Source organism: Elgaria multicarinata, chromosome 6 (assembly GCF_023053635.1).
Source record: "Elgaria multicarinata webbii isolate HBS135686 ecotype San Diego chromosome 6, rElgMul1.1.pri, whole genome shotgun sequence".
Classification (NCBI taxonomy): Eukaryota; Metazoa; Chordata; class Lepidosauria; order Squamata; family Anguidae; genus Elgaria; species Elgaria multicarinata.
Genome location: NC_086176.1, coordinates 60,904,683 through 60,930,250, shown reverse-complemented (window position 1 = coordinate 60,930,250; position 25,568 = coordinate 60,904,683). Strand labels below are relative to the sequence as shown.

The following is a 25,568-nucleotide window of genomic DNA, read 5'->3' as shown; positions in this document are numbered from 1 at the left end:
GATCTCATTCCCTTGGGTCGGATTGATTTCAATAGGTCTACTTCAAGCATGACTAGTCTGGATCCAACAACTCCTAATTAACAAGGACTATACATTTCAACAGAAAATATGTACTAAGAAAGAGCTTCATCATACAAAATATGGTTAAATATTTGGCCACTTGAATGGCAGTTATGCCATTCCATAATATAATGAACAATTCATAATATGATGAACATTTTCAGAGGTGACAAGGTGCAATGTATCTACCTGAAGGCTCAATCTTTTTTTAAAAAAAAATAGGTTAAGTTATTGCAAGTCCTTTTTCCTAGTGCAATTTTATTGAATTGTTTCTATATAAATCATTAAAAACACACACAAGTAGACAGGTAAATAGTTACAAAACAAGTTATTAAAAATACTGAACAGAAACATAGAACTGAAGTTTTAAAAGCTTCTATAAATAAAACAAGCTGAGGCAATGGGGAGGAGACGTAGAACACTCAATGACCTACCAAAATAAATATTTAAATATGTCCAGCCATTTTTAAATCGTGTAAAAAATCCAGTCAATGCTTCTTCTCTCCTAAGACCTCAATGGTAGAATAGGGCTATTTTTACACTGCAGTAAGTCTTGGGAGACAAAAGCAGAGCACGTGAGCAAGTCCTTCAGCATCCTATTCAATGAATCATTCACTAAAACCTGGGTCGTTTTGCTAAATATTAAAAAATCCGTTCTGCAAGTTTTGCTACTTGCATCTGCTCCTTTTGGCAAGCACGTCGCTGATTTGACGATCAAGCTCACTGACAATGTGGTCTTCGTGATTATATACACCTGTTCGCAACAAGGTATCCCTCTCTTCTATGAGACGTGCAAGATAGTCGTCTAAACTCTCATCCACTTGTCGAGTGTGAGAGTTTTGCAGCTGCACCCCCAAAACATCCTGGGAATCTTGTGACTGCTTTTTGTCTTCATCTTGTTTTAATCTAAGAAGAAGAAACAACACATTCAGCTCATGCACTCTACGTCCGGCTAATTAGTTTTTGATTGCAAATTTGCCTACTGAAATTAATAGATCTGAAAAGCAGATCTGAAAAGAAACAGACACAATTATCCAATGTTAAGAGCCTTAGTGCTTACTTTATTGCATAAGCTGGAAGACAAGAATGCTTTTGATCAAGTGTCTATGGACTTGAGTGATTTTAAACAAGAATTAAACTGTATGAAAACACATAGAAGACATAAGGTCAAAATGTACTGGAAGTACTGAGCCATTTAAAATATAAAGTGTTGTGCTCACCAGAGATGTGAGAACAGGCACTATTAATGTGTCTTTTTATGCAGCAAACAGGTTTGCTTAGAACAAGAGATAAAAAAAAGTCTTGCTGCAATATAGCTACAGTCAAGATAAAAAACTGGGTCTGGTGGCCTTTGGCAAAGATTTCCTATAATACAAGATTGTTACATTTTATAAATGGGCAAATATTACCTAGGGGACAAAAAGCTGTGTTCCTTTACTGGACTGACAGCCAATTAAATCTGACTTAGCTGAACCTTCACCTATTCAGCAGCAGAAGTAAAAATCCAACAAATGGTACAATACCTGTTCAGTTCATTTCTGATATCCTCTAGCTCCTGCCGTTGTGCCTTCCCCAATTCTTTCTCTTCTGCTGCCAAGTACCGAAGTCGCATGTGCTCAAGCTCCTGTTGCTGCTTTTTAAGGCGGGCCATGGCACTCTCTTGCTCACGCTAAGGAAAAAGCAAGTCATTACATTTAATCTCAAAGAAAGGCACGCAAGGTTTACTTCACAGCTTACCCAGTGATTCAGATATTTCTCTCTCTCTCTCTCCCTCTCCAATAATGTTTATTTGTTGTTTCAACCGTCATGGTCATATCAACTTTACAAATGTATAGGTACTCTGTGTGTGCATGTGTATGTGTATGTATGTATAAGAGAGATCCCTCATTATATATGCAATGGATAAATACCATAGTGGGGTAACATTTCTGTGAATTAGGTAGAATTAAATAAATAGACTGCAACTAGATCTATGACATTTCCAATTTTGGAACAGCATAGACATTTTTTTTTGCAGTAAGCAAGTCTGGGAGTGTCTTGTTCTACATGTAAGGAATGCAGCACATTATGACTGATTAAAGCACCAAAGTATTTCATTGAAGTGCCAACAAAGTTTTAGAGACTAAAATTGACTATAGGGAAAAATAGGATTTAAACTTTGGTTGTGCACAATGCAGATCTCTTGGTAGGCTTACAAATATACTGAAACTTTAAAAAAATGATTGAAGTAATGTGAAACATCTGATATGCTTATGATAATGTCAAGTTTTTAAAAACAAATTGGCCAGAAAATACTGAAAGCAGGCTGCATCACCATGACAATGCACAAAAGGTTTGTGTAACATTTTTAAATTGTCTCTTTGGTATTGAAACTGGAGAATGATTTCTAGGCACCTTCAAACCTCCTAGGAATTAAGGTGGAGGCAGCCCATTTCAATAACTGCAAAATCAAAAGGCAGGCACAACCCTGCATTTAGTCAGTACTCCGTACCCTTTTTTTATTTAGTATACTACACTGTACTTCTATGTTCCCAGTAACTGCCACTCCACACTTAAGGACCATGTCTACTGCAATTGAACTTGTGGTGAAGAGCTGTGTGTAAACCCCAAAAATTATAAGTGGCATTTATTTCATAGCTTGCCCATCCCAGCATCTTGATTAATTACAAAAACCCTATAATTAAATTTCTGAATTGAATAAAACACGGTTCATAACACTTCAGGAAGATGACCGGACTTTGGTGAGTCTCAAGAAAAAGGAAACTCCACCGTTGAAGAGCCCTATGCTCAATAAAACTTACTTCTAAGTAGACTTGCATAAGATTGCACTGTTAATTGTAATTGAATCCATTATAGAACATGTGTCTTTGAGTTGAAAAACATACAACACTGTTCTTCAGCTTCCATGTTTTAAAAAATCCAAATAAAATGCTACTTCTCCACATTTAAGGAAACTAGAAACTTGTTTTCTGTATTTGAGATTCTGTGCCTGTTTCAAATACCTATGAGGAAAATACATAGTATTGCTTATACCTGTAGATCTTTATAAGGCCTAAAATAATGTTCATAGAAGCCCCATGAAAGATGTCCAAGCCATCTAGTGGTACATGACATGATGCACATGTAACATTCTTGTTAGAATACCACAAGCAATTAGCCAATTTTTAATTTTAGTTAAACAAGCTCACTTATATGTTTGATAGGACTGTAGAATGAGAACCATTCTAAACCTCCCAGACTATGTCTGCTGCACAAGATTTATGATGATTAGCTCAGAGGTTTATAAAAGAATGAACTGTTGTAAATCAGATTTTTGGTCGAAAATATTCTTTCTGCGTGTTTGATGCCAAAATGGGGATCATTTCATTAGAGCTTCTTTCAGATACTATAGAATGGTTACATAACATTACTGAAAACCATACATCCAAGGTCAAGCCTTGAAAATTACTCCTGTCTGCTTCATACAAGTTGTATACTGCTCACCTCCAAATAACTTGGATCTTTCCAGCCAGGAGGATTCATTCATGGTCAGCAAGTGTGGGGCAGCAATACTTTTAGGATGCCAGTGAAGCAGTAAGTCATTAAAAGGGACACCCCAGCATTCTCTTCAACTTTTAATATTCTTGAATTGTACTTCAGATTACACAAGCGTTTTGATCTGCTTAGGTTGCATAAGACTCTAGCCAATTTCAGTAACTATAACGTAATCCTTCGACAATCTCATCTTGGGGGCTGTTTTAGTTACAGCAGCACAAACAATGTTTTGTGATAGATTATTTCTACACACACACACACGTGACCAATGACCCATTGAGAGCAATTCTAATGATCCCATTAGTATGCAGTCATCATCTTCTTGGCCCGCCGCTCTGACCATGTCACTCCACTTCTGAAATTTATTTATTTATTTATTTATTTATTACATTTTTATACATTTTATACCAATGAAATCTCTTCATTGGCTTCCAATTCACTCCAGAATCCAATATAAACTTCTCCTGCTGACCTTCAAAGCTCTTCACGGTCTAGCTCCTGCCTATCTCTCCTCTCTCATCTCACACTATCGCCCCGCTCGTGATCTCCGCTCCTCTGATGCCATGCTTCTCGCCTGCCCAAGGACCTCCACTTCCCTTACTCGGCTTCGTCCTTTTTCTTCTGCTGCCCCTTACGCCTGGAACGCTCTTCCAGAACACTTGAGAACTACAAACTCAATCACTGCTTTTAAAACTCAGCTAAAAACTTTTCTTTTCCCTATAGCCTTCAAATATTGAGTTTGTTCTGACTCTATACTGTTAGCTTCACCCTACCCAGTGCCTGTTTACACTTCCCTGTGCCTGTTTGCATTCTCCTTCCCTCTTTATTGTTTACTACAACTTATTAGATTGTAAGCCTATGCGGCAGGGTCTTGCTATTTACTGTGTTATCTGTACAGCACCAAGCACATTGATGGTGCTATATAAATAAATAAATAAATAAATAAATAATAATAATAGTAATAACAACAACAACAACATATATTGCTAGGAAACGTTTACCTACTGTTCTAGCTTTCTAAAGCCTGTTATATCTGAATACCATTTCAAGGGTTCAGTGCTGTTCATAAAACTATCAAACTGAAAAAGTCAAGGCTATCTAATCCAAACAACATGCTTATCTAGCTTCTTTAGACATTTAAGGAATCATAGAATAGTAGAGTTGGAAGGGGCCTACAAGGCCATCGAGTCCACTCCCCTGCTCAATGTAAGAATCCACCTTAAATCATACTTGATAGATGGCTGTCAAGCTGCATCTTGAATACCTCTAGTGTGGGACAGCCCACAACCTTCCTAGGTAATTGTTTCCATTGTTGTATTGCTCTAACAGTCAGGAAGTTTTTCCTGATGTCCAGCTGGAATCTGGTTTCCTGTAACTAGAGCCGATTATTCCACGTCCTGCACTCTGGGATGAACGCAAAAAGATCCTGGCCTTCCTCTGTGTGACAATCTTTCATGTACTTGAAGAGTGCTATCATGTGTCTCCCTCAGTCTTCTCTCCTCAAGGCTAAACATGAGTAGTTCTTTCAGTCTCTCCTCATAGGACGTTTCCAGACCCTTATTGCCCTCCTCTGAATCCCCAACTTGTGCATCCTTCTTGAAGTGTGGTGCCCAGAACTGAACACAATACTCAAGATGAGGCCTAACCAGTGCTGAATAGAGGGAAACAGTACCTCACGTATTAATGCTTCTATTAATGCATCCCAAAATAGCATTTGCTTTTTTTTTGCAGCAACATCACACTATTGGCTCATATTCAGCTTGTGATCTACAACAACTCCAAGATCCTTCTCACTTGTTGTGTTACTGAGCCAAGTATCCCCCATCTTGTAACTGTGCATTTGGTTTCTTTGTCCTAGGTGTAGAACTTGACATTTATCCCTATTACATTTCATCCTCTTGTTTTCAGCCCAGTGCTCCAGCCTATCAAGATCACTTTGAACTTCCAGGGAATAAGCTATCCTACCCACTTTTGTGTCATCTGCAAATCTGATAAGCATTCCCTGCACCTCCTCATTAATAAAAATGTTGAGAAGTACTGGGCCCAGGACTGTGGATCCACCTAATAGTTGTTTCATCTAGCCTACTTTCAGCTAGTTTGCTAATCAGAATGTCATGGGGCACTTCGTCAAAAGCTTTGCTGAAGTCAGGATATATCATGTCTACAACATTCTCACACACAGTCCACAGGGAAGGTTACCCAATCAAAAAATGAGATCAGTTTAGTCTGGCAGAATTTCTTCTTGACAAATCCATGCTGGCTTCTAGTAATCACTGCATTGTTTTCAAGGTGCTTAGAGTGACTTCTTTATAAACTGCTCCAAAATGATGTCAGACTAACTGATCTGTAGTTTCTCAGATCCTCCTTTTGTCCTTTTTGTAGATAGGGACAACATTAGCACTCATCTGGTCATCCAGCACTTCACCTGTCCTCCATGATTTTGTAACGATACTAGACAGTGTTCTGATAGTTCTTCTGCCAGCTCCTTTATTACTCTAGGATGCAGCTCATCAAGCCCTGGAAACTTGAACTCGTTCAAAGAAATTAGGTGTTCCTTGACCATCAGTCTCAACCTGCAATCCTACCTCTTCAGCTTGTACTTCACTTTTGCCAGGGTGTGGGTCATAGACCCTTTTTCTTTTCTTTTTTGGAGAAGACAGAGCCAAAATAGGAATTGATCATTTCGGCCTTTTCTTTGTCATGTTAGCATTTTGCCATCCTTATTGAGTAGATGAACCACCATTTCTTTCCTCTGTCTTTACTATGCATGTACCTTTCAGCATCCCTCTCTAATCTCAGCCATTCTCAGATTTAGCCTTCCTGATGCCATTCCTGCACTTCTGTGCTACCTGTCTGTACTCTTCTTTTGTAGCCTGGCCTTCCTTCCACTCCCTAGATGTCCACTGAGAATCTTATTCTTCTTATCAAACTGGTGCTCCACAAATATTTAACTCATGCAGAGCTGAAATCTTATTTCTCCTATACTCAGATGCATGAAAGAGAAACAGCTCTCGTTTTCATAACAGTCTTGGAGAGAACTTCAATTGTTGAATTGTATGCTATCATTTTTCTGGAAGAAGATGCAAGAGAGATACTTTGGATGTGGAAGTACAGTAAAAGATGCTGCTGACCAGAGCCCTCTCATTCCAGCCACATGGATCACAGCAGAAGGAGCAAGCAGACAGTAAGGAATTCTCTCCCAATAGCAACAACTGCTATCTTAACAGAGAATGAAAAGGGATTTTTAAAATCCCCAATGTGAAGGTATTGGACAATTGGACACCTTCATTTTCTTTTTCCTTATGTATTCTGCCTTATATCTATTAAACTGAAATGTGCCCATTTCTGTGCGCTCTACCGACATGGTACACTAACTAGACAAGATAGAACTTCAGTTATGCAGCATAAAACAGCATAATAGAATATCTGTGGTTTAGATCTTCCTTGTCTTTTTGTAATTCCACTACACAAAAATTATACTTTTCTAAAGAACTAGAGAAAGAGGTATTTTATGTTACAGTGAACCAACAGTGCTTCAGCTCTTATTTGGGCCTCCAAGTTGCAAGACAATAACAACAAAAATTAAACAAGTAATAAAACACTAATATTCTTTAAAAAATAAAAAATCAGTCCATAAAACCATCCATGCAAGCTGCCAGGTGCTAGGGCTAAGAGGCTCTTCAATCAAGTGAGAACGATCTTTATTTTGTCATAGCAGCTTATAAATCCAGAGGGAAGATGTAAACATACATACACTAGACTAAACAATGGCTAAATAGCGGCCACTATTCACTCTCCCACTTGCACATACCAAACAAATCTGTGGGAAAAAACATACAACTGCATCGAAGGAACTCAACTCAAGTTTTCTGAAAATAACCCAGAGCTGACAAGTCAGTAGGAGGGTCTGGATGGTTTCAAGACACAGTTTTTAACCAAGACTTGGACTTCTAACTGTTTTTAAAGCAAAGATTTACATCCTCTCCTTGGCTAAATTACTTGTAAATTAATCACATTAATTACTTTGAGAGGATAAGCGGGGAGGCTGGACAAGATAGAGCCAGTGTCAGCCAATAAAGTCTGTGTTTGTTTAAAACAAACGTACTGGTTTTGCTGTGAACAAATCCACATAGAGCACAAAAATGGTAAGACTTAAAACCCTTTAATAACCACTTATCTCAAACGTACATACTTTGAGTTTTTACAGAAACATTCAAAATCCAGACAGATCTCTTTGTAATCACCAAAAGCTGAATTGCAACATTCTTTCTAGTTATAGCCACAATGAAAACATGCCTCAGTTTTCCAATTTAGGACTTTTCCAATTTAGGCTTATTTATATTAAGAAGCCTAGGTAATCTCTGTACCCAAACCGCAAGATGAAAAATCATTTGCAATATCAGAATCCATAACCATTTCTATTTTGACATCTGAAATTCCCTAATAAACCTCTGATTTTACATAAACCTGGTTTGCACGGAATGGCAATTTGTGGGCTATTCAACGCACAAATTGCAAAATCTAGCAAGAGTGAGTGCACACGCTGCCTCTGGTGTGCTCATCACTTCCACTTCCAATTAACAATCTACGATTACCCCATTTGTAGGATGAACAGCCGATCCCAGCCACTCTGGGTTGTTTATGGGTTAAACAACACAGAGTTAACCCAATACCCAGTCATGGGTTAACCCTGGGTTGCTTAACCCCTAAACAACCAAGAGCATCCAAGTTATAAATTGACAACAGAAGCAACAAACATGCCCAAGGCAGTGTATTTGCTCACTCCTACTTGTGCATGACACCCCCTGGCTGTCCAGCTCATAGACCATTGTGTTCATATGAGGATTCATGTGTTATAAAATTGCTGAATGGAAGGCACTTCTCTGCAGGAATTGACATGTAAAATACTTGTTGTTGTTGTTGTTGTTGTTGTTGTTGTTATTATTATTATTATTATTATTATTAATATTAATATAGCACCATCAGTATACATGGTGCTGTACAGAGTAAAACAATAAAATAGCAAAACCCTGCAGCATAGGCTTACAAATGGTGCAATCCTACAAATCTAAAATATTTTAATTCCAACATGAAAGCATAATAATTTTGCAATATGTAAGTAACCATAATCCAAATTTCATTCCCAGTAAAGCAAGGAACTCTCCCAGTAGTGAAAACCTCTTGTCTTCAAACATCAGATTAGAGATAAGAGCTTTGCGTTGCTGAGCACTGGAAGAAGCTGCCTTCCTCAGAGCTTAGCAAGGAATAGTTCTTATCTCCAATCACCTGCTGATCGCAGGTAAGAGCTTTTCCCTGTTGGGAAGAGGAAGCTGCTGAATGATTTTGAGCCTCAGAAGTAACCAGGTCCCAGAAATAAGCTTCTAAGTAGACATGCAGAGGCTTGGTATTTGGGATGCTATTTGAAAACGCTGCTGAGAGAGTCAGTTCTGCTTACCATGAGTAGCAGAAGGTTCCCCACTCCTGCTAGTGGTGGCTTATGTGTGTGCATGCAAGCACATGTCCTGGATGGGTCCCTTGGGGCGTAAAATTTGTGCATCCTTTCCCTATTCAGTCACTCCCCAGATCCCCCCTTTTTTTAATCTAATGAAGACTGCAGGTCTTTGATAAGGAACTCTGTTACTTCTACACTGCATAGAATAACAAGGACACAGTGACCTGGGATGACAGTCAAGGTAAGTCATGCTAAGAAAGTGCCAGATTTTAGATCAGAGAGAAGAGACATGTAACACTCAACTTACATCCTCAACACTCTTCCTTGTTTGTAACAATTCCTCTTTGACTATGCTCTTCATCTCATGCACACACTTTATTGAGAAACTGGCAATGGTTCAGAGACACTGGCCATGGCTTAGTGGTAGAGCATCTGCTTTGGCCCCAGGTTCGATCCCTGGCATCTGCAGGTAGGGCAGGAAAACCACCTGTCTGAAACCCTGGAGAGCAGCTGCCAGTCAGTGTCGACAATACTGAGCTAGATGGTCCAATGGTCTGACTCAGTATAAGGCTGTTTCCTATGTTCACCCCAGCGTCATGAAGCTACTAAAAAGTAGTCATGCTCCCAGATATCATGAGATCAATGCCATCTTCATTCCTATGGTTATTGGGTCAACACCCACGGTTGCAATTGCGTAGCAACCTATGAGTTGCCATCCCCTCCCAAAATTGATGACCATTTCTACACATATTGTTGTTTTTAAACCGTAGATGCATATTTTCCAGAAATAAAATTTATACTGTTGCATTGAAAAGGATTGTTACCTGCCCTAAACATAAGAGTTGGAGGAGGAGGCTGCCAATTAAACAGATTGGAATAAAAGGTCATTATGCTAAATACTTGCATGGTTGACACGATTCTATAATTCACAGCTTGACTATACATTTTGATTAATGGAAAACTGTTTAAACACTTCTTTAGCAATAGCCACAAAGCATCTGATCGCCTTTCCAAAGGCTTGCCAGCTGGGTTTTGCCGTTAACATTTATTAACAAAAAGATACGGCTTTTTGCATCTAATTCGCACAACATAAATGTTTTGTATAGTTCTCCAGAGAACTCTGGTGTGACATGTTTCTGGCACGAATTACTACCCCATAACTATTCACCAGGATCAATGTGAAATTAACATGGTATTAATCCAACTTAAACAAAAAATAACGCAAATCATCAGAACTTAAGCACACTTAACTTTTTTGAAATCCCCTAAATTTGTAAATCTATATTCAAAACACAATAGAGGATTCTTTAGACCAACATCATCGAGAAATGTTTTAAAGAAAGTTTAACTATAACAAGACACACAAGTGTTTTAAAAAATTCTAGAAACCTGCAATTTTAAAAAATAATCTTACTTAAATAGGAGAAAAACTGAAGACAATCATCTAAGCTTTCATGCCCAGTTACTTGTTGACTACTGAAAAAGATAGTAATTTATTTGTAATGCTTTGTCATCCAAATCAGTAGTCCAGATATATGTTTTACTGTAGCTGATTATGGAACATTATAACTAGTGACAGTTGAAATGAAGCAAACCACTGACCATGATCCAAAAAACTAGCTCCATATATGAAACTAGGTGCGCCCATTCAGAAGACACCTTAAACCATGGCTTTAACCATGGTGATTAAGCCAGAAAGCCAGGCTGTGTTCAGAAGACACTTTTAACCACAGCTTTAACCACGGTGAATAAGGCCTTTTGCTTTATTCACCATGGTTAAAGCCGTGGTTTAACATATCTTCTGAACACAGTCCAGCTTTCTGGCTTAACCACTTTGGTTAAAGCTGTGGTTTAAGGTGTCTTCTGAACAGGGCCAGAGTTGCACTTGCATAAACTAATGCATTCCCAGTGTGTAAAATCACAGCATCCTATTTGGACTTTTGACACAGAAGAGATATCAGAAGGCAAGCCAGTTCTTCTTCTTCTCTCCAATCATAAAGTATCTTTATTAATACCTTGGCTCAACACTACTTCATTAGAATCTCCAGTATGTTCTATAAAAAGACACATTGCACAGGAGCAACTTTGCCTTTACTTCAATATCTAGGAAAGTAACTTCTCCTTGCCACGTTTATAATGCCAAATCTAATTGATATTCTTCTGAAATTTAGAGTTATATTTCATATTACTGTTGAACAGCAAAATCTGTTCTTGGATAATTTCGTGACGATGTACAATCCATGAATAAAATGGCAAAGTCCCTAACTTTAGGGACTACTTCTGGCATCTTGCCCTGTACAACCCATCCACACTGGTTAAAATTTGTAGGTAAGAGTATGCAACCTCAGCATAACAACTAAAGAGGAAGGCAAGTTAACTTAACTCACTCTTAAAATGTTCCTAAATGTGAACGCTTATGTAAACAAGAAGGAATTTTAGCATCCCATAAATGCTCTGCATGTTGTATGCTTCCTCTGAATAGATTTCAGCAAGGATGCTAAATCACATTGCTTAATGGATTCATCCAATATAACATTCCTTACTTATCACAGACATCTTCCCGTGTTGTTTATCTTATTTCTGTTACACACCTGTTTTAGCCTTGCTAGTTCCTTCAAAGCTCGTGCCCATTGTTGCTTGTAGTGTAGTTTTGCCTTAGTGGCAGATTCTAGCTTCCTTTCAAGGTCCCCCTAATAAAGAGTAGAATTCTATCATCATACACTTTAACAGTGGTAATAATCTCTACACAATTACATATACAGAACTTGGATTACAAAAATTGTTTAGTATAACATGTACTATCCAAAGCTGTTATGTAATTTGACGTAAATATTGTGGCACACAAGCAAATCCTTGTTTAAGCAATAGCCTTATTTTTATTGTCCAACAAACTGAAACTGGATAAGTCTGCACTCTAAGACAGTTCATGTAAACAGTTCTTAAACATCTTCAAAGGAGTCAAAGATAACATTCATTTTTATATAATAACTACTAGCTGTTTATATTTCAGTTTAACTGATGATGTAAGGATGCAGGTCTTATCCTTGAAACTGCAGCTAGACCATGCCTCTTAATTTGGTTAGATTGCACCTTTTAAGTTTTCCATTTGAAAGGTCATGGCTTGGTATTAACCAATTTACCCTCCCTCAAAAACAGCAGAAAATAGTAAGCCCCTTAACTGGCTGTCTTAAGCATTGCTAGGAGGAGGACTTGAATATTTTACTATCAGTACTGTCTCTATTTCAACTACAATAAATAAATAAATAAATATACCATTGTGGTATTGCAAAAGGTCCGGACTCTGAAGGGTCTAGTAATAGGATCTAAAAGTTACATTCAGACTGACAATCTACACCTCCATGTTAGGAATTAGAAGTAGGCTGGGCATTTGAAGGCAGAAGCGCTCAGTAGAGGTGATTACGGAAGACAGAACCTTCTTCTGGAGTGAACAAGCTCACGGGTATACACATACATAACCTTATGATGAATGGTTAAGGGATAAGGAGCACTCATAGCTGCAACTGCTGTCATATCATTCCATACTTTAATAAAATTATTATTATTATTATGTAATGCTCCATAGTCAAAGCTCTCTGGGCAGTTTACATAAGACTGAAAGAATTAAAAACAATATACAAAATTTAAAACCATAAAAACATACAATATACACAAGAACATGTACATCTAAAAACTACTATGAACAACTATAAGTTGTCAGCCAAACCTAAAAGCAGATCTGGGATTGGTTAAGCTCATCACATATTGCTAAATGCCTAGGAAAAGAGAAAGATAGTAATGTTGGCGCCACGTGAGCTTCGTTGGGGAGATCATTCCATAATTGCATCTTCCAAGCCTCCCTCAGAGTAGGCACTCAGAGGAAGACCTTAGATGTTGAGTGTAGTGTACAGGTAGGTTCATGTCTGGAACAGAGTTCTGTCAGGTATTGTGGTCCTGAGCCATGTAAGGCTTTATAGGTTAAAACCAGCACCTTGAATTGGGCTCGGAAACACAGGCAGCCAATACAAGCAGGCCAGACATATAAGACAAGCAGGTCTTATATGTTCAAAGCTCCTGGTCCCCATTATCAATCTGGCCTCTGCATTTTGCAAAAGCTGCAGCTTCTGAATCATCTTCAATTCCCATAGAGTACATTGCAGTAATCTAACTTGGAGGTTACCAGAGTATAGACACCTGAAGCCAGGTTAACCCTATCCAGATAGGGGCATAGCTGGCCCAGCAACTGAAATTGGTAGAAGGCACTCCGTGCCACCGAGGCCACCTGAGCCTCAAGGGACAGAGATGGTTCTAGAAGAGCACCCAAGCTATGCACTTTCTCCTTCAGGGGGAGTGCAATCCCATCCAGAACAGGTTGAACATCCTCCATCCAGGCAGAAGAACCACACACTAACAGCCTCATACACAATAGCATTCATATATTACATATGAGTATCTAAATTGACCAACATCCTAACATAATTGGAATAAATCAATGTTTACAGGAACCAGCTCCAGGGCAGGAAAATGAAGTTTCGGACTATGCCATTGTCCAGGAATTTAAGAATGTGCCTGAAATTAGCACTTTTTAACAGCAGCTTCTTCAAAACCCTTCCCAATATCAGATCCCCAAAGGGACAAGAACTGCTTGCCATGAGAACCCAAAGAGAAAACAGCCTTTTTTGGTCATCTGGATGTTCACTGCCCATTCTGAGTTTAAGGCATGGCCTATTTAGAATTATGAAAATAAATACATTCAGTGCTGTCTAGCAGGCTTCTTCTAGATATACTTTTTAAAACACACACACACACACAAGCTATCAGAAGTTACAGAAGTTTAAATGAAGCCAAGTTCTACTGATACAGCAAGATAGGTCTCTAGAGTTCACTTAAACCTAATGGCAATTGTCTGTCATCAATTAACAATTCACTAATAGTCATTGTTGTCTCCTAATTAATATTATTTTTTCTATGTAACCATGGTAATAATCTGGAAAACAAAGGGCTAAGAACATAATAAATGATCATAATTTATTCTGCATCAAAACTCACTGTTCAGTGTACTCTCCTTCAACAATTGTCACTCAGTAGTAACATAGTTTTAAAATAATGCCACACATGAACTGCAAAAGCATGTGGAGAGGAGTTCTCAATGGCTCTTTCATAGTTGAGAACTCCTAACCCAGGCACATTCTAAGCTGCTGCATCTTCCAGAAAAGATGTTTTTGTTTTGTTTCGTTTTGTTTACATTTAGGCTGTTATTTTGTGATTGGGATTAAGTATGGAGTTTTCTTTCATGTTTTTTCTTAAGCATGCTCTATACTTTTTTAATCTTGTAAAATGCTATTATCCATTCCGAGCTTTAGGAATGAATAATACACTTGAAATATTTGTTCAAAAGTCCATAGACATACCTTCTCTAAAGTTAGAATACTTATTTCTGATTGCAGTCGAATTTCTGGTTTGCTGCTTTGCTGCTCCTTGTACTGCTGAAACTCTTTCTCCAGAGCCTTATGCTTGTTCTCTGCCTCATGCAGCTGTTTAAAAAACAAAGTACTTTAAAGGGTTTGCAACAAACAGCTAGGAAGAATATCTTGTCAACTAGATAGAAGACACAGTGGATTTATGATTGTTTCTAGAAGGTGACAGGTTAAGTGCAAGAGCCAGGGATTTTGTTGTTTTATAAAAGAGGAACATAGAGAAAAACTTGGCCACATTTCCCTCTTGTATGAAGCACTTAGTAAAGAGAACCCTTTGCCCAGATTCTTCACTTACAAAGCTAGAAAGGTACTATAGCAGTCTATTATACAAGGTAGATGGGGAAAAATCACCCTATTCTGTGCTGGATGTAGGTAGAGTAATTGTCCTTCCCTAATTTCATACTAGGAAGAGGAGTGAGTGAAACTTATTCCAAGTATATAGATCAGAGCCAATATAATATACTGAAGCAAGTATCAGATTAAGACAGGAGAAGCCCAACTTCAAATCCATACTCAGTCATGACATTGGGGCAGTCACTGACTAGGTTTGCACATAACACTAACCCATGGCTTCTTTAAGCCATGGCTTGTTGGCCTACTAGTGCTTGTTTGGAAAAATGATAGAAAAAAGTGGCCTGTTTTCTCAAACCCTGGGTTGGTTATTTTCCCTCCTCCTTTGCCCGCTTCGTCCCTGTATCCAAATGCCTTTGTGTTGCTATATTACTGGCATGTTGTGGTTTTTATACCATTCTTGCCCGCTGTCTCTGTAGCCTGGTGAAACAATCCATGTTTCTGGGTTCACATGTAATGACAATCCATGGTTTAAACAACCAGACTTCACAACCCACCAACAAACCATGGGTTCTCTTTCTGTGTTGTTCTTGGGTTAATAAACCATGGCTTGTTAGTGCAGCTGGGTTCGCACATCATGACAATCCATATTTTAACAACGATTATGGGCAAACTAGGTCATTATCTCTCAGCCTAATCTTTCTCATGTGGTTCCGTGGGGATAAAATGAAATAAATATCAAGTTTTGATTTGCTCCTCACTGGAAGGCATATCGCCATTCTGCCCCCACAGCAAGCTTCTTTGCAAGGCTGTTACACTTGAGATCTTTCATATACATTGATTTGTTATTGAAAGCTACTTGATCTCAAGCTAAGCTCCAAAGAATCCAGGGATGCTGTAGCAGGGGATCCTTTTGTTAACTTGGCTCTAAATAACTGTTTAACTCTCTCAGTTCTATAATCAACTTAATGGAATCATGGTTAAGATGGGATAGATAAATAGCTTGAGGGGAGTGTTCTGAAAAGTGGTTAATACTATCCACACAGGGACAGTATGTTCTGTTTAGAGATACCTATGACATACAGTTCAGTGCTACAACTTATGAAACTACATAATATGTTTTGCAGGAGATGTTTATAGTTGCAGCTGACAACTTCAACATTCTTCTGTTATGTGTGCAAGAGGAGGTAATCTCTCATATAAACCCCACCTCAAAGACAGACTCTATAATGGGTGACATCACAATCGGCCAACATTCGTTTCCATTAGAGAGAGACTTCTTAGTGATGGCAGCCCCCATTGTGCGGAACTTCTTTTCTGGGAAATCTGCAGGATCTCCATTGCTTTATATTTATTTATTTTTATTTTTATTTATTTAAGGATTTTTATGCCGCCATTCAGCCAAAAAAGGCTCTCACGGCGGCTTACAAAAGTATTTCTTGACAGTCCCTGCCCACAGGCTTACAATCTAAAAGACATGACACAAAAGGAAAGGGGATTGGGAGGGAGGAGGAGGAGGGGGGAAAGGAAAGCAAATTCAGGCACTACAATCTTAGTTGGAAAGTTCAGCAGTTACAGGTGACAGCAGAAGGGAGGGGGCTCTGAGCTGGAGCTGGACCCAGGCACGGTGGAGAGGTGCCTGGCTGCTGCTTCCTCCCTCACTGGTGGCCTCTGCAGAGACAGTTGGTAGCAGGAGGGAGGGGGCTCTCAGCTGGAGCTGGACCCAGGCACGGTGGAGAGGTGCCTGGCTGCTGCTTCCTCCCTCCTGCTACCAACTTTATTTATTTATTTATAGGGGCACTTTAAGACTTTTTGTTCTGTCAGGCCTTTTTGAGTTACCTTCTGCTGGCTTTATGTTGTCTCCTGCTGAATCTTGCATACTACCACCTACCAATTTAATAAATGAACATAACTATGCACAGTTTATGGCTCTAATTATTATTAGGTACTCTGAAGAACAGTAGTTAAAAAGTAGCATATCATTGGGGAAAAATAAAAATATTTTGTATAGCTAAATTGGAGGCTGTGGAACATGCCCAAAGAATTGGGCATTAAGTGTGAACACCCTCCCCAGTGGATTGGATCCAAAACTGCCTTTCAGTGATTGGAAGGGCTGTCGATTCAGAAGAGACTCCTGCAAATATAAGGTACTTGCTGCACTCTGTCACTGAATATTTTATAAACATTATCAAAATATACTGTACATATATATTTTGGACTTTAGGATTAAAGAGACTGGTGCCTTTAGATAGCTCATTAGTGAGGTTCAAACAAATTCTAACATGGCTCCACCAGCACATTTGTTTTTAAAAGTCATATCCATTTCTAGCATTATATAAATATTTAGCTACCTCAGAAAAGATAAATGTCACTCACTTGTTGATGAAGGCGGAGCTTGTCCTCTTCCAACTGTCTGAACCTTGACCTCTCCAGCTCAACCTGATGTACGCATTCTTCTTTGACTCGCCGCATTGCATCTTGAAGCTCCTGACGATTTCGCTCATGCTCTGCTTGAAGTTCTTTCTTCAATGTCTGGAGCTTCAAATGTATTTTAAAACAGCAATTTCAAATTACAAGATGCCCAGACGAAAACTTGCATTACCTCATTTAGCATGCCCACTTCACTGCTATTGCTCTCAAAGCCATCCTTTACTGCCAGCATGTATTTCTTCTTGCCAGCATGTATTAACTATTTCTGAAAATTGTAACACTTACAAGCATGTATTAACTTTTTTAAAAAATTATATCACTTCATAGACTTAGTCTATGTTTATAAAGTATTCCACAGCACTCTTAGAGTTATGAGAAAGAATCTCTTGCTCTGATCAGTACTTTCTCTACCAGTTTTGATATCAGAGAGTTTAAAGTATCTAGATTTTAAAACTTTTAGTGGAGCTATTCAACAGATACAAGATGTACCTTGTCTATATTTAAACATTTCCATAAATAAAATAAAGGCTTTTCTTCCCCTTCTTCCTCCATCCACCCCAGTCTGCCAAAGAACTAAAAAAAGAAAGGCCAAAACTGCGTATCAGGAAAAAAAAACATATTCCATGGTTGACAAGCACAAGTCTAAGATGAATTCGAATAATTCTGATTAAAAGACGTAGTTTTCCCAAGTGCAGATTGTTTGGGTATGCATTTACCTCAGTTTCAGCACTGACAAGTTGTTTTTCACGCTTCTCTAAGTCAGTCAAAGTTTTTTGAAGCTTTTCTTCCAAAACTGTATATTCTGCAACCTAGAATTTAAGCAGTTTAAGAAAACAAGAAATAAATATTAACATATTTAAGGTATAAAAAAATATTTAGTTTTTTTAGGTCAATATAATCTTTGTAACAGGTCAGGTTTCAAACAAGCCTGAAATCCCAGGAAACAAGTGTCACTACTTAACTTTTACACATACAGTGAAGTCTCAAATATTAAGTATTAGAGATTCAGACAATACACCATGGCTTGTTGTGAGTTATTTAACCTATCATGAGCTGTGCTGCTGCAGGCCTGCTCAGGGGTTGTCGTGTCGTGCAAACAGCCCCATAGTCTATCGCCTGGTTTGCTCTGCTAATCTACTTCAATAGGATAAATTCTACGCATCACATATGGCCACAGACTCCATGCAGCCTTTGGCCGCTCTCTATGCCATCTGAAGGGCCTCGCCCACTTCCCCCCAGCTGCTACCTAATCAGGCATCAGCTGAGGATGGGAAACAGATTTTTGTTTCCATGCTGCTAATGAAAGGGGGAGTGGGGATATTTTAAATTTGCTCCTTACTAATGAGCCTGAAGCAGTTATCAATTGTGGGGGTGGGGTGGAGTAAGAGGTTTTAAACTCTCCTCCCCAGTGATCCCATCCCCAGACCTTAGTGGGCAGGGAATGGAGGTTTAAATAGGTGGACACAGCTTGAGGGATCAAAACATTTGCCCAGCCCAGCCCTACTATACATGCTTCTGGAAGTAAGTTCCACTGAGTTCATGAATAGGCAGCAGACCTGTATAGGATTGTGCTGTAAGATTAGTCGTGTTAGTTGCCTGTTTTGTCCCTTTAACTGGCAGGACAAACAATGCAGTTTAATCCATAAACAACTTTTTATTCGTTACATATAGTGTTCTTATGTAGCATGGCTTGCATTACTTGTCATATTGTGCTTCTTGTAAATATCTAAATACTTCCGTGTTGCCAAGGATCATAACAATTCATTAGCATATGAACACTCCAATGAGAAAAAAAATCTTACTTTTTTCTTCACTAATGCTTCCCTTTCTCTGTCCCTTTTTCTCCACTCCTCCGCAAGAGCTTGCATATGAGCCAGCTCCTTCTTCTTCAGCTACAAAGAACAAACATGAGCACTATTTTAGAAGTCTTCTTTCCTCAAGAAACTATCAAAGTCACACGCAAATTACTTTCTCAAATACAGTGAAAAGAGTCCAATTAAATCCTGATTTTATATACAGAGAGCTCCCATTATCATCAATGCAGAAGACTGCACTTCTAGAGGCAACAGAAAATTGATTACAAGTCTCTTAATTTTAAAATGAAAGTTAATGAGAGTGTTACTATGAAGTTCAGCCATGACAGCTTGTACACATGCACGCCAGAGTTTGTATTTCTACAAACAGCACCTTGTCGAATTTGTCCAATATATTTTTAATTCAAGGCAAGCTGCATGAGTACAAGGCCCACGGCGGCTAGGAGTGAAAGGATCCTGATGTTAACTGCATTTGTGGGGTTGTGGATCTTGGTGTCCAGCCCTCTTGGACCTATGGGGCAACTATGTGTTGCCATGGGGCAGTTATGTTTGTGGACTCTAAGCTAAGTGCTCTTTATACTGTGACCAAGCTAAGAGCAAAAGGTATTGTGTGGAGATTTTTCAGGGTCTCAGACTAGGTGCATCCAATACTTATCGAGCTTCCCTTCCTTGCCTTTATTTCCTACATTTTCTTGACTCTTTCCATGTTTATTATTTTCTTGGTGTGAGAAAGGGTCCAGAGACTTTCTTTTGGGCTCTCCATTCCAAATTCTGTTTTTTAAAGCTGTATTCCAGATTGTGCTGGTTTCTGGGTTCCTCAGTAACAGCTTAGCTGACTGTCTTCCTATCACTGGCTGTATCAGCATGGGCTGAATAAGACAGAAGACCACATGTCACGGTTTGAGTTGGTTCCAAGGCTGATTAATGCCAAGGTAGCCTGAGCCCAGTGTGAGTTTCCAAGTAGCTGTGGACCACTCTGAGGTGTTCCTTTGTGTTCCCCTTACTCTGAAAGAAGGTAAATATAATCACTCCAACTTTAGACTATACCAGGAGAAAGAGAAATAATCAGAGGTGTAGAACCAGAAGCCCAGGGGCCAGTCTGGCCCTCTGGGTTTCCTCAGATGGACACATCCCCTTCCCCGGGCCACACACCCTTTACCCTAAAGTCAGGAAACTACCAAATGAATCAGTGAATCATTTGGGGCCAGTTCCGACCACACGCTAAGCCATGGTTAGGCCACTAACCCTTTTGTAGTAAACAGTGAGTGAGCATGTTTAAACCGTGATTATGAAGCCAACATGGTTAGGAATGGTTCAGTCATGGTTCATACAACATGCTAACCCATAATGTTTAGCTCTAAATGCTTAAGCACCGTGGCTTAGTGTATCTTCTGAAGAGGGTCTTTATGGCTTCTCAACTTTTGTGCAATTTTCTCCGCCTTCTAAAAAGGTTGAAATGCTTCTCCTAAGGCTTAGTTACTCGCAATAAGAGCCTCAGGCTAAGTATTGCTAAGCTTGTTATCAGTACATTATAATATGACCATAAGAGTTCCTATCTAACATAGTGAGGTCCAACACTGGAGCCCAAAATGGATAAGATCTTTCTTGAATAGAAAGCCTGTTGTTAACATATTAATGACTGAGCATGTCTTAAAGATACTGTGAACTGACTAATGGTCCCAGATTGTGCTTGTGACTGGGATGGCTAGCCTAAGAGACATGCCTAAAAACATATTTGACCACAATGGCATTTAGCATTTGGTAGCAACAATATAAGAGGCAATATGACAGGTTGAACCTGCCAAACATACAATGCTGTGGGGTATGGATATATAAATAAAGCACTGGGTCCTACAAAATATTCGCTTTCCCACTTGTTTATCCTCCTAAATTATAAGCGAAGTGAAAGGTTAACCACATTACCCTAACAGTGGCCCTTTCTTTAGAGCAGCCCCAAATTGATTAAAAAGTATAAATGAACCTGATTTTCAAAAAGATCTTCCTGTAGTTCTTTCCACATTTCCAATTCAAGTGCTGCTTTGTATTCTAGAGTTTCTCGTGGCTCTGGATGAACTTCAGCAACATTATGTGGTTGAGGTGGAGGAACCAGCGGCGGCTCATCAGCACCTAAAGACTAAGCATGGAAACATTTTCAGATCATTTTCAATTAAACTGTTTCTCTCTGAGCATTAAATGACATGTTTCCACTCACCCGAGAAGAATCAGACACTAAAACCTCATGCATTTTCACAAGCCCATAATCTTCTAGAGTCACCGTATATGAAAGATCTGCTATTTTGTTGCTTGGCCTGTAAACAAAACCAAAAAATGCCATTTCCTTTTTCATTTGAGATTGATATTGCTACCTATTGTCATTCATTTAAAATGGACCAAATAATTAAAGAAGAAAAAAGTTCTTGCAAAAAATAGCATGTATAATGTCCTATGGCTCTCAGGGGTTAGGTGTCCTCTACACATGTAGACAGGAAAATAAATCCTTTGTTACATGTTCAAATGTGTGAGAACTTGTATGGAGGGTTTTTTGTGGGGAGGGGGAGGGGGAAGAATAGAAGAAGATTCAGCAGACAGCTGCAGCCCCTGTTAACGTTGCCAAAGCATGCATAGCTCCCTTCGGATAGTTCGAGCTCCCAAAGGTCTTCCTGACAAAGCAGAGTCGGCATATTTCTATGGAAGCCATTCCTCCCTGTCCTTCAACCCTAAAGAACTCAGGGAGCTAGATTAGTTTAGCATAGATCAGCCTTCTCCAATCTGGCGCTTTCCAGATGTATTGGACTATAACCCACCCATGTTGCCTGGGGATGATGGGAGTTGTACTCCAGCTCCTCTGAAAGATGCCAGATTGGGGAAGGGTGGTCTAAATTACAGGTTCTAGGGTTCAACTGATCCTGTCAATCAGTTGACTGGCAAGGTATGTCACCCTCTTTTTAAGAGAGTGTGGGTATCTATTCCTCTTCAGGTCCCTGTGGTCCACTCTCTGAAAGTGACTGGTGACAGCTACTGCTATTCCTAGTCACTGCTTATCAGCTAGGCTTCTAGCCTGCCTGATTTATGTCTCTGTGCCCCATAGACTCACTTGTGTGCTGGCCACCAAGATGCGTAGAATGCTTTTCCTCCTGAATGCTGCTTTGAGCCTTCTTCTTAGATCCTAGCTGGAAGCCAGCTTCCTGCCTTCCTTTCAGAACCTGTGACTCTGTTTCTGCTTCACCTTTGAAATTTCCACATTTACTTCAACTGGGCATGGTCAGAATTCACGCATGCTCATTCAATAAACCCACATAAGAGCTCTAACCGTTTGTCATTAAGAAGGAGGTTTTTTAAAAGCTTTCTGTGAACCAGGAGAGAAGCATAATTTCACCCCATGCTTATATTTTTGCACATGTACGAAGAGTGCAGCCTTAAAACCTTGAACCAAATATCTGCGACTTTAAGGGCAATCCTATGCATGTTTAGACAGAAAAAACTCCTGCAATTCTCAGCATGATCCATCTAGAATGGCTGGCTGGGGAATACTGGGAACTGTAGGAGGTTTTTCGGTCTAAACATGCACAGGATTGTATCCTGAGTGTCTTAACTTCACATCCACACAGAATCTTCCATGTGTAGACATAGGCTAGTCACATCCAGTATTCTTTATTACGGACTCTTAAGATGGTTATAGAATTACTAAAAAGTCATGAAGTGTCCAATTTTTTTTTTTGAAACGTACATTGAATATAGTAAACCTTGTACAATTTATATTTGTTTCTGAAGCTTCCTTTTCTTCCATTTTTTCATAAAATCTAATTTAAATAGTTCACTATGCACATACTTTTTTAAAAAATCAGGTTAGGTATCTAGTTACAGGAAGTACAAATATGACAGTTGAAATTAATTAAGTTAAATATGGAACAAGAGCCACTTCTCCATATTAGAATGTTTGATATGAAGGTCTAAAGTCCATTCGGTTTGGAGGAGTGCCATCTAGTGGTTACTAGGTTTGGGTACAATTGTGATCCATGTTTATCTGGGGAGAGAAATGCTTATAGAACATCCCGGAATGTTTGACATGGATTGTACCAACATACATTTTGAAATTCAAGTATGTTCACCCAGCATTGGAAAGCTACACAAATAAATAATCCAGGTTCCACACTGTAACTGAGTCTTCACCTAGTCAGCCAACAGGACTTGGAAGACTGAACAAGAAAGCTACATTTAGAATCCTTTCAATTTTCAATCTGACCTAAAATTGAATATCACATTTTAACTAGTGCAAAAAGATGTTTGAGGGTCTTAATCAGAACGTGGTTTAACAGCGGAACTCTTATTTTTCAAAAATCCTCAGGGAGTTTCAGCTATTGGGCAGTACAGAAATGTAATAACCAACTAAATTAATAAATAAAACACATTATACCCTTGTGCTGCTGTAATAGGAATTGTTTCACTGAAGGTCTGACGCCAGCACTGTTCCCCATTAGTCCCTAGAAAACGGGTTTTTTCTTTAGCCAAAACGTTTGAAAGCTGGAGCCTTGCAACTCCTACGAGCAAGTCTTTGGCTGTTTTATCTTTGTGCCACAGCTCCACCAACAATGGTAACCTGAAATTCAGAAATAAAACAAAAAAGGGAATCTGCCATTTGTTTCATAAACAGGGGTTCTCCAAACTCTCTCTTGACTCTTCTTATACACAAATTGTTCTCATACACCATGAGAAAAGGACTGTTAACCCACACTGACCCTGTTCAGACAACACACTAAACCATGCTGCTTAACCACAAAATGGTTAATGGAATGCTTAACCATGGTTTACGGTGTCCTCTGAGACACGTTTTCCCTAACCATCTGCCCCATTAACCACATTGGCCCCGTTCAGACAACACACTAAACCAGTGGTTCCCAAAGTAGGCGGTACCGCCCCCTTGGGGGCGATGGGATTGCATAGGGGGGCGTTAAGAGGCAAGGGGGCAGCAGGGGGCGCTAAGAGGCAAAGGGGCGGCAGGGGGGCGCTCGAGGTGGTCTTTTCCGTACCAGGAGTTTTGGTTACAGAAGGAAATTTCTGATCGGTATCCTGCACTATGGAGAATGGTTAAGAAGCTCCTGGTTGCATTTCCAACATCATATTTGGTGGAATGTGGTTTTAGTGTGGTCTGCCTACTTCTCTCCAAGCAAAGAAATTGACTCCAGATTACTAAACGTGGTGATTTAAGGCTCATGTTAAGTGACTTTAAACCAGACATTGGGAAACTGGTATCACATCAAGCCCATCCATCACATTAAGAATTTACAGAATAGTGAGGTACTCTACCCTAATTACTAAATGAGATATCTAATATTCTTGCTAAACAACCATCAGACTTTGAAAAGATGATATCACTGGATCAAGTTCATCAATTATGTTTAACTGAATAAACTAAACAAATGTAATTGGATTTTGAATAAATATTCAATGAATTGTTACTGTTTTGAATTTTATTGTTATTATCTTCCTTAGTGGGTTGTTGAAAACTGCTATTCTGAATAATGATTTTTATAGTGTAGGGTAGGGGGTACTGGGCATGAGTTTGTGGAACCAAGGGGGCGGTTACCTGAAAAAGTTTGGGAACCACTGCACTAAACCATACTGCTTAAGCACAAAATGGTTAACGGAATGCATGGTTAAGCTAACCACAAAGCCCAGAGTGTTGTCTGAACCAGGCCTCTGAGAGTTATGGCCAGCGGTGAGCAGAGCCAGAGCCAAAAGGGGGTGGAATTTGGAGAACTGTGTAGCATTCTCTCTCTCTCTCTCTCTCTCTCTCTCTCTCTCTCTCTCTCTCTCTCTCTCTCTCTGTGCCATGCTACATGTAGATAGGCTGAGGGCTGCTGGTTTCCCACCCTAGTAATACACAATGGAAACATGAAATATAGTAAACAAAATTATTTTATGGATTTCTATGCCATCTTTGAGCTTTTAGTATAGATGGACCAGCACAAATTAATGCCAGTATGTGTTTTAATTTTTTTTTTTTAATTCAATACTCAGGGTAACAAGTGGCTCTAACAAGTCTCATAGCAACTTTTCATCTTAAAAAATATACTCTTGGGCTATATAATTTGACTCTCTGTCATCCTATCATTTTAGTTTTTGAAACTAGGCAACCAAGGTAGATTAGAACTAGGATGAAGTTGTTATCTCAAGGGTTGTTCTTTGCAAATGTTTAGCTATTAACAATAGTAAAAACGTGCCCTTTTCCCATTGTGAGTTAGAACATGTATGAACAGTCAAGAACACTCTCCAGTGCACTTGCTTTCTCAATAAACAAGGAGGATTTCTCAAACACAGAGCTACCACTTCGTTTGTAGGCTCCAACAGTTCAAGCTGGGTCCGTGAATGATATAATGCAGAATCCTTCCCTGCTAGTAAAATGAAAAGGGTAAGGTCCAATCACACTGAGGGCTAAGGCCTTTATCAAATTCTTCAGAACAATACGTAGACAGAGCCACAGCCCCATTCCTACTCTCCCTGACTCTGCCAGGC

General features: G+C 39.2%; 1 protein-coding gene across 1 annotated transcript in view; it reads right to left on the bottom strand.

Moving 5' to 3' along the window:
- Nucleotides 1-298: 298 nt before the first annotated feature.
- The window catches only part of CEP120 (centrosomal protein 120), a 41,204-nt gene continuing 15,934 nt past the window's right edge, over nt 299-25,568 (bottom strand). The window contains exons 11-20 of the mRNA XM_063129483.1: nt 23,470-23,652; nt 21,268-21,364; nt 21,037-21,189; nt 19,044-19,133; nt 17,958-18,050; nt 17,188-17,349; nt 14,455-14,577; nt 11,638-11,736; nt 1,584-1,729; nt 299-966 (exon numbers count right to left, since the gene is read on the bottom strand). Of these exons, the coding sequence (XP_062985553.1) occupies nt 729-966; nt 1,584-1,729; nt 11,638-11,736; nt 14,455-14,577; nt 17,188-17,349; nt 17,958-18,050; nt 19,044-19,133; nt 21,037-21,189; nt 21,268-21,364; nt 23,470-23,652 (1,384 nt within the window). The 3' untranslated portion in view covers nt 299-728. The remainder of the gene's footprint in view (nt 967-1,583; nt 1,730-11,637; nt 11,737-14,454; nt 14,578-17,187; nt 17,350-17,957; nt 18,051-19,043; nt 19,134-21,036; nt 21,190-21,267; nt 21,365-23,469; nt 23,653-25,568) is intronic.